The 9862-nt window shown below is 39.3% G+C and overlaps 1 protein-coding gene across 1 annotated transcript; it reads right to left on the bottom strand.

The window, feature by feature from the left end:
• Window positions 1-134: 134 nt before the first annotated feature.
• naprt (nicotinate phosphoribosyltransferase) lies at window positions 135-8563 on the bottom strand. Its single transcript, XM_066677356.1, has 13 exons — window positions 8215-8563; window positions 6891-7018; window positions 6733-6815; window positions 6098-6228; window positions 5537-5652; window positions 4744-4937; window positions 4519-4659; window positions 3544-3628; window positions 3337-3417; window positions 3148-3250; window positions 1446-1603; window positions 1066-1173; window positions 135-488 (listed from the first exon to the last, which is right to left on the bottom strand). The coding sequence occupies exons 1-13, from the start codon at window positions 8459-8461 to the stop codon at window positions 402-404; spliced, it is 1662 nt and encodes a 553-aa protein (XP_066533453.1). The 5' UTR covers window positions 8462-8563; the 3' UTR covers window positions 135-401.
• Between the last annotated feature and the right edge of the window lie 1299 nt (window positions 8564-9862).

Here is a 9862-nt window from a genome sequence, read left to right as displayed (position 1 = left end):
TATTACTTTCCAGTCATTTCATTTTGTCTCATCTAATCATCAAACCTAATAAACAATATCACACACAGACAGTGTATAATTTGAAAAAAGAAAAAAAAACAAAGGCAAGGAATTCTTATCAGTTTAATGTCTCATTATGCCATAATGCGTCTGAAAATCATTATTTATACAGAAAGTAGAAGTGCATAATCTTAAGATTCCTTTCAAAAGATCAGTAACACTGAGAATGTAAGGGTAAAATGTGTGCGTTTTCAACACCTTTATAAAGAACACTAGAAGTCTAGTGTAAAAAGGCACATGTTACATTTTAAAGTATTCCACACTATCAGCATAGTACAACACTGTAGAGAAAATAAGTTTTTCCATTAAGTTCAAATGAACTTCAGTGTCTCAAGTTTGCTTCAGTTGGAGAGCAGAAAATTACTGCCTTTGCTATTTCCTTTTCTGATGTCAGTCCCAAGAGAATGAATTCTTTCTGATATAGCCACCTGTGAAAGATAAACATACATGTCATTTACGCAATACTAATTAAGATGTACAGTAAGTGTCAGTGGGGCAACAAGAATTCTGTGTGTCACTAGCTTTATGCAATAAGCATATAAGCATTTGGCATATTATAAAAGAACAACCCTATAATAGAGACCCCAACCTGCAATCCTTTAACAAGGAAGAATAGGGAAAAAAAATCCACTTTCAAAACTACAGCAAATTCCTCACTCAGTTCCTCAGTGTTGTCGAAAGAAGGGGTGATACAGCACAATCATAGTCATGCCCCTGTGCCAAATTTATTGGAACCTGTTGCCAGCATCAAATTTAAAACAGGCAAATATAAACCAAAAAAAATAAAAAAATAACAATAAATTGTCCCAGTTTCAACATATAGAATAATGCCTCTGTAATATGTCAAATTAAATATAGGGTTTAAATTATTTGCACATCATTGCAAATTGTTTTTATTAACATCATGCACTGTCCCAACATTTTTGGAAATGGGGTTTGTAGAATGGCTTTGGCATTATCTGTCAGGTAGATATATTAAATAAATAAATACATAAATAAACTCACTGTGTAATTTTCTGGATCTTGCAATTGTTTGTGTTGTGGGCTCAAAGACTGAAGGGAGGTCTGGGCATGTACTCGAATCTCAGATGCATTGCTAAGAGGCATCGTGATCTGAAAATACAATAAAATACAATAAAAAGATTTATTGAGGAAAGGGTGGAGTTTGGATGTTTGATCACCACAGAACATGACGGCATTTACTAGCCAATTACAGCAATAACATATTTAATATAAATGAATAAATACGTTTAATCCTCTTTGTTAATCTAATCTACATAATTACTGTGATTCTGAACATGATTTTCAAGATGTTTGGACACATATAGACAGATGTCTTCACAACATGGAGACATTCACATCATCAGCGTCATAGGGATATTTACCTCACCATGGGAGAACACCTCGGATCGTAAACTTGTCACCTGGCCAGGTGTTATTGACTGAAGAGCCTTGTCCAACCCTAAAGGGTAACAACTCAGTGTCACACCAGCTTCAGGGGCAGGCTCTTCTGCCAGACATATGAAATCCACTTGAGGATGACCTGTATGTGGTTGCATAAAGAAGGGAAGAATGTAAAAGACTGACTTGACCAGGGATCCTAATTAATGTGTCAGTTGGCATTCTGTTATACACAGCATATGCTCATAATGGGCCTCATTCATGAAATGCATGTAGAACGAATTCGCGCGTAAATCGTTTGTAAATCACTTTTTCCGTCAATATCCAGATTCATCAACATGTTTGTAGGTATGAATGAAATTTACACCTGGTCCTGAAAATGCGTAAAGTGTGCGTAATGTCTGAAAGATGCTGCAAGTATCATCTGGCCTGGCTGAACTTCAAATAAACGTTAATAAAAATGCACGGATTAAATAACGAAACAATAAATTAATTAATAATAATCAAACGAAATTTCACAAAACAGTGCTCTTCCTAATACAGCCTGTTATTCAGAGCAACTTCCAGTAGCTAAAGGGCAAATACTTGCTGAAATATTTTGTTACTTGTAATTGCAATATAAAAGAGTTTAAAAAGGTACTGGACTATATTAAGTTCTGCATCAAGAATGTGACTGTGGACAAAAACTTTTGGGTTTTCCAAATCAGAAACCCTAGATGATCAGCTAGTTCTGCACAGTGCTCAGAGTCTGTGACGCTGCCTTTAGGTCCAGTGACAGAGCTCTGTAAAGTGCTGCTTGAGCCAACCTAAATGCAGGTATTAACAAAGCCAAGGCAGACCATAAGAGGTGCATAGAGTCCCACCTGTCCAGCAACAACACACGGGAGAAGTGGCAGGGCATACAAGACATCACAAATTACAGAGTCAGTAACCTGACAACTGAACACTTGAGTGCGTTGCAAAACAGAGGAGCTAAATTGCTTCTTTGCTAGATTTGAAACATTGGCTCCCCAAAGGACATCTACTGGACGGACAACATTACTGCAGTCATCAAGAAGGCTCAGCAGCGACTACACTTTCTCAGCGTCCTGAGAAAGTACAACTTGGACTACAACCTGCTAGTGACCTTCTACCGCTCGTCAAATTGAGAGCCTGCTGATGTAATGTATCACAATATAGCATGTAATGTATCGCAGTTGGGTGGCACGGTTGCACAGCAGGTAGTGTCGCAGTCACACAGTTCCAGGGGCCTGGAGGTTGTGGGTTCGATTCCCACTCCGGGTGACTGTCTGTGAGGAGTTTGGTGTGTTCTCCCTGTGTTTGCGTAGGTTTCCTCCGGGTGTTAGGGTTTACTCCCGCAGTCCATAAACACACGTTGGTAGGCGGATTAGTGACTCAAAAGTGTCCGTAGGTGTGAGTGTGTGTTGCCCTGTGAAGGACTGGAGCCCCCTCCAGGGTGTATTCCCGCCTTGCGTCCAATGATTCCAGGTAGGATCTGGACCCACCGCGACCCTCAACTGGATAATTCTAATTGTATTAATTGTATTTGTACGCCTAATAAATATTGGCAATAGAGCTGGATATACATCCAGATATGAATCTCTGTTGACAATAATAAGAGTGCAATTCTTGAAAAATTCACAGGGGGAAGGCTGCAGCAGAAGTAAGAAAATAATAAGGACAGACCCTCAGTGTCCAGCAGCCTGTAGATGGCTTTTTTGCCTGGCAACGTGCTCTTTTCTGGATCTTCACTCAGCTTCATCCTGGGACAACCTCGGACCTCTACCAACTGAGAAAAGAAAGTTGAAATATATGAGCCTTCAAAATGGACCAGGAAGTACTCAGTAATATTTTGTTGCTAATAACACTGTTTACCTTGTATACACAGCCAAGGGAGGGTTGAGTTGTGCAAGTGACAAGGTGAGTTCCAACTCCAACGACATCAATCTCATTCTCCTGACAGATAAAGTGGAGTTAAGTGGAACATTTATAAATGCAGCATCATTAACTTAAAGACTGAGCTCTGACTGGGCCAAAGCTTAACACTGCTGATATATGTACAAGTTTTTAAAAATCACTCACTCTTTTGTTGAGCTCTGTAAGACTCTGTTCAGACACACTGTTTGTACCAACAATCATAAGAGACTCAAATGCAGGAACACCAAAGCTGTACGGAAACAGAAAGAAAGCATTGAGTACAGATATGTAAACAATTAAGGTCTTAAAAAGACAATAACAACTAAAAATAAAGTAGTTTGAAAATGGCAAATGAGAAGAATTTATTCATAACTGCCTTCGTTATAAGTTCCATCAAGGATTTTTTTTTTTGGTAGTTGAATAAAATGAAAATTGACATTTTTAATTCTATGTATCAGTTAGTGTAAAATGACAAAAATGAAGGAGGATGTTTATTCAGAGAATAAAATCTGAATAATTCTGTGAAAAAGTCTAAATAAATCTCAGATTAAATTAGTAATTTAGAGTGAGTTGTGAAAAAAGCAGGCAAGTGAAGAGCCAGTAAAAAGAAGATTTATTAGAGGCTTCTATCCACATCAGATGACGACTAAACCCGCCAATGCAAACACTGACTACTGACTGCAATGTATATAGCTTTACTTTGTGTATTCTTAAGCCATAACTTGTTGGAGTCTCATTTGGCTTCCTCTGGGCACGCCAGTGTTTCGCTCCTTCTGGTTCAATCATTTTCACATTGTACTCTTCTGAATAAACACAGGTTCTTGAACAAACAGCATTCGGTTACTAACAGTCTCTTCTTGATATGTCAGAGGACTGAGTATTTATTTATTCATGAAACCTATAAGATGGTATAACTTCAAAAATACACAGCATTCCTCATTTTCACTCCAAATGGTTGTGCCCCATTATAGGTACAGCAAATGTTTCTGACATTATTCTGAGAATTATTCTGCTATATTCTCAGAATATTCGGACTATATTGTCTAAACATTCTGACTATATTCTCCGAGAAAGGATTATTGGAGAAAAATGACTAGCAATATCTTAAAAAGTAGTGAAGGGCAGGGAATTGTTACTGACTGAGTGCAGCACGCTCTGAAGATCCGACGCACTTCCACAGATTGTCTGCAGAGGTCCCCACTGTCCAGTCTTATGCCCAAAGGCTGGTACTGTAGCTCACACAGAGCCAGGGCAACAGAACAGAAACACAGCACTCCACTGCTGTAATGAAAACACAAGCACACAGTTACATTTCTGTAATCATTTTAAATTAACATCCCTCTCAGAAACAGTGTGATGTTTTACCAGCTGACACTGTAGCTGTCAATCACAGGCAAGAAGTTGCTGGGATATGCTATAGCATAGGACAGGAAGGCAGCAAACTCTCCTTCACGCACCAGCTGAGGCTTAACTCCCAGTAACTGACATACACGTCCTAACCAGCCCTTCACCAAAGAGATGAAGTCAATGGGGTCTCCACCTCTGGAAGGAACCAGAGTCTGCAGTGAGATTAGAAAGCAATATTATAAATAAATACACTTTCTTTCTCAAAGGAGCACTCTAAATGGTACTGTAAAATTAATAAGTGTATATAAGAAACTTAACAGAACTAAATGTAAGTACTATATTGTAAAAGCATTTTGCTCCCACACCCAGATTCCTCTGATGTAGTGCTGATAACATTTACTGTGATCATGGTACATCTTGCCATATTTCTGATAAAATTTCAGGATAATACCTGTAATTATACAACACAGACCAACAGCTATTCTCAATTTAAAGTAACACTCCCCCCTTTGTTCGTATCAAAACTGTTAGAAAAACAGGGTGATTTTACTGGACAGCACCAAGGTTCCAAGAAGCCTGAACAGAACCAGCTCAAAAAGTAGCATTCTTTTGGTGGAAAAGAGCTGTGTGTCACTCAGGAGCCTGCAAAGGTATTTATCAGTGATGTTTTTCGTTATAGATGTTACAGCTTTTCTAAAGGCATTATGGTGACAATAATGGGAGTGGCAATTTACAGTGATAATGCACTATCCACTTTGGTCCTGCAGACATCCCTTACAGGTTAATAACAGGAAACAAGGTCATGACGCACCTGTGGCCACACCTCCTCGAGAGAGGAGAAGGACGTGACATAAGAGTGTGCCATGGTGCCTGCCACTGGAATCCCATAGAGACGACCAGCCTGGGCATTACTCGTCAAATCAAAACCTGAGGCCAGAAAGACAAGTGAACAGTGCATTCGCTTCCACGTTCCCATGCAGCATTGGGCCTATGATGTAGCAAGTAAGCCTTTTGGCCTTGTAATACCTGTAAAAAAACCTGTAATACCTGCCTAAAAAACAGGAGAATCAGTGATGCTTGTGTGGTTTCTTACAAAATTTTATTTGGTTATATATTTATTTGGTTATATAAAGTAACCAAAATATAAAAATACGCTGGGCAAACAGAAAAATAGTTTTCTATTAAAACTTACTATTTAAAACACACTAATGATTACATAAACCGTAAAACTGCATTCCACAAAGACTTTAATATGCACCAGGTAATCCCTACAGCCCATTTACACATTCCTACTGAAGACTTAACCCTGTTTACAGACTGCTATGATGTAACTTGATAATACTGAATGCAACATCTGTATGTGTGCATTTACCTCCAATATACGTGTACCGAGAAGCAGACAATCCTCCATCTGGTCCCTGAGCTCTCCTCAGGCCCATCTCCAGGAGCCGGCGTTTGGGGCCTGCAGCTAATCGAAAGCGTGCAGCATTAGTGCACACCAGACTGAGGATATACAAAAGAGTTGGCAGTGAGTTATACTCATGAAATTAATGTTGTAGTTAACATTTAATGACAAAACAACAAATGTAAAACTGCAATACACAATTATATAACAATCCAGCAATTCTTGTGTCCCCGGTTTGCTTGGTTTGCTTTAGATTGCCTATTATTTTATTTTTTTCAGAAATATATTATGAACACTGTACCTCTGAAGTAGATTAAGTGGAAAATAAATTGACACAAGGCATATTTTATATGTTTATATTTATTAATATTTATATTATATAATAAATGAACTACAAATGCATTTCAATTTTTCCACTTTACTTTTATGATTTTTAAATCCTGAAAAATGTTTAAACTGGTTTCAATCTCACTCCAACACAACAGCTCAAAATTAACCCTGTCTTAGCGCATAGACCAGACTAGACACTATAGTGCATAATCATTTATGAAGGCAATTTATAAATAGGTGTAAATATATTCTATATGAAGTCCATAACATACCTGGCATAGTTTACCAAGCAGAGCAGACTGGTTTCTAGCAACTGAACAATGGCAAGGGGTCCAGACACCTCCATAAGAGGAACCTAAATACAAAACACAGCAGATCATCTCCTCTTTCTCTGTACTTCACCCTTAGAGTTGATGAGTATTGTACATACCCTGGCAAAGACCACACTGCCCTCAGCTACAGCGCTGACAGAGACAGCAGAGCAGTCTAATCCTTTCAGATAGATGAAAAAGTCTGGGTCTGTGTTCGAAGGAAGCACTGTGCGCAGGTATTCTATATCTGTAAAGCACAAAAATTAAACCCAAATCTTTTACAGTACAGTAGTTTTACAGTACAGTGGTTATTAATAATAATAAGTTCAATTCATAAAGTGCCTCTCACAAACCCAAGGATGCTTAACATAGTCAAAAATAAACAAACATTCACTCATTATCTGTAACAGCTTATCCAAGTCAGGGTCACGGTGGGTCCAGAGCCTACCTTGAATTTATTGGGCGCAAGGCGGGAATACACCCTGGAGGGGGCGCCAGACCTTCACAGGGCAACACACACTCACACATTCACTTACACCTACAGACACTTTTGAGTCGCCAATCCACCTACCAACCTGTGTTTTTAGACTGTGGGAGCACCCGGAGGAAACCCACTCAGACACAGGGAGAACACATCAACTCCGCACAGACAGTCACCCGGAGCGGGAATCGAACCCACAACCTCCAGGTCCCTGGAGCTGTGTGACTGCGACACTACCAGCTGCCACACCGTGTCGCCCCAATAAACAAACAAATATATAAAAGTTAAAGGAGAGTGCTGTCAAAGTGAATTAAACTCTGCAGATAAAGGGGGAGCCCAGGAGCATTATCTTACAAAGTGTTCCTTTAAATGCTGATGTCTTTTCAGAGTGAAACCAAACAAATCATCAAAAGAATTTATCACAGTAGTGACAGCAACCAGACATTTGAAGAGTATAATTCAGGAATTGCTTGATTCAGCAATTGATAAAGCATACATTTTTATTAATTATGGCAGAGGATCGTCTATAGCGAGTTAATGAAAGTCTGCACCTAAGTAATAAATAACTTGTTCCACCAGGAACCACTGAGATAGGTAGTGCCAAATGTTAGGGTCAGAGCGCTCTGGAAAGTGTTCAATACCTTTGCTCCACTTTCTAGGGGCAGGGAGGAGGGGTCTGTGTTGTAATTAGTGTAGTATACATTGCGCAGTGACATAGTAGTAGATCTAAATACAAAGGTTACAACGTGACGGGGAAAGACGACTTTAAATGGTAAGAACAATGGTCAGTGAAGTTCAAGAACGATGTTATTTTGTTCAAACTCGTGTATGAAGCAATGTCACAGACGACTGTCACTACATACTGCGCAAATGATTCAGCTGCTGTGACTTGTGGAAATGTGTAGCATAACGTCTCCGTCAAAACTGTAGGCTACAGTAAAATCACATAACGTACACTATACCTTCGTTGCTGAAACGAAAGTTCTTCAGAAAGAGCAAACAGTCGCTCAGACCTGCAAAGAGAGAGAATCCGCCGCCGAACGGATTATCTCGGAAAAACAGCTCGAATACGGTGGGCTCGTTATGTCTGCCCGCGCGCCAGTACGCGTACGCCATGGTGAACTGATACAGGTCGGTGAGCAGCGGCGGCACTCGCTCGAGCACGGAACGCTCCACGGCCACACAGGCTTCCTCCAACCGCGTCGCCATTTTCACACATCCAAATGCTTGTGTGGTTCTACTGGGACATGAAGTTCTCACGTTCGCCGCCTTCCCGTCAGCTTCTCTCACTGCTCCCACGTGTTCGCCCCCTGACCTTCTCCCTGTCCTACTCTTAACTACAGAGGTCTTGCTCCTCCCTCACCTTATATTTCCAGTCTTCTACATTCTGAGCCTGTATATCGAACAACCACAGATTTCCCCAGATTCCACAATAACATGACAGACATGAACCGACTGGGTGAAAAACAACGATATTATGCCCTATATTATTGCAAGCCTATGTGAATTGTAATATTTGTAATATCTAACAACCTATAATCTGGAAGAATTAAACACCCCTTTTTTGCTACTGTGCCTTTAAAGAAAGACTAGGTATTGTTTGAACCATAATTATTACAGGTTCAAAGTCAATGTGATATTTCACTGACCTGTGACGGCATGAATAGAGCCTCTGTTGTTGCTACACCAAGCTTAGCACTACAGAAACGGCACTATGTAACTTCTGGAGGGTAGGAAACCACCCCTTCCAGTCCCTCTTGAATTCAGGACAGTGCTGTAAAAGTGAATTAGACTAGCAACTGTAGGGGAAGCTCAGGAGCAATCATACCAAACCTTACCTAATGTTCCTTTAATACCAAAATAAATGACATATTTTCTTGCAGGCCACACTTCTGGCACTTTTTATTTTTACACATTATAATGTACTTGGAAAACCAATTACTTACCAGGTACCAAAGTAAAGCAAGTAGATCGAAGTAAAGTAGAGTAGGTAATAGGTAGTGGAAAAGCACCAATATATTTATTAGTCTGAGGTAGATATATAACTTATTCAGTCAATGTGGAAACCTAATGTGTCCAGTATGTTTTCAGAATTGACAAGAATTCAGAAATTTCAAATTCAGAGTATTTTACATTTAATGCTATATTACCTACTAAATATAATGTAACACATAATGGAATGCAGCGCAACTGGACATTCCTCAAACATTTGCTAATTGGACAGTCCAGTAAATGGAAATAAATTAAAATGTTTATTACATATAAAGCTAACAAAATGGAGTTCTTAATTCTAAACCAGGCTAAAGGTTGTGTGAAATAAAAGTAACCTATTTTGCATTGACCTACCTTAAAAATAATCAATTCTTTAGAACAGAGGTCGTTGACCTTTGATCCAGGTTCCAGGCCGAGATTTTAAAATGGCAGGCCTGTAACACACTATAGCTAAAACTGCTAATGTACCTGACTGGCCAGATATAGTGTCATTAGAGCTGGTCATTTTAAGGTGCACTTTAGAACCTGGATCCAACATCTGGATTTAAAGACCTCTGCTTTAGAATATTATTAGTCAGTCTCATGTGGATTTATTTATTTATTTATATTTACAATAAA

This window comes from Hoplias malabaricus, chromosome 7 (assembly GCF_029633855.1).
Source record: "Hoplias malabaricus isolate fHopMal1 chromosome 7, fHopMal1.hap1, whole genome shotgun sequence".
NCBI lineage: Eukaryota > Metazoa > Chordata > Actinopteri > Characiformes > Erythrinidae > Hoplias > Hoplias malabaricus.
Note: the sequence above shows the minus strand (reverse complement) of the source record. Positions and strands in the feature narration are given on the sequence as shown.

What these genes read in the sequence shown, in the direction of transcription:
- naprt (XM_066677356.1), bottom strand. Translation starts at nt 8,461, where the DNA reads ATGGCGACGCGGTTGGAGGAAGCCTGTGTGGCCGTGGAGCGTTCCGTG. An exon ending in CAGGCTGCTGGACACTGAGG is followed by an intron (nt 1,604 to 3,147) that starts GTCTGTCCTTAT and finishes AACCACATACAG; the next exon opens with GTCATCCTCAAGTGGATTTC. An exon ending in AAGATCCAGAAAATTACACA is followed by an intron (nt 489 to 1,065) that starts GTGAGTTTATTT and finishes TATCTTTCACAG; the next exon opens with GTGGCTATATCAGAAAGAAT.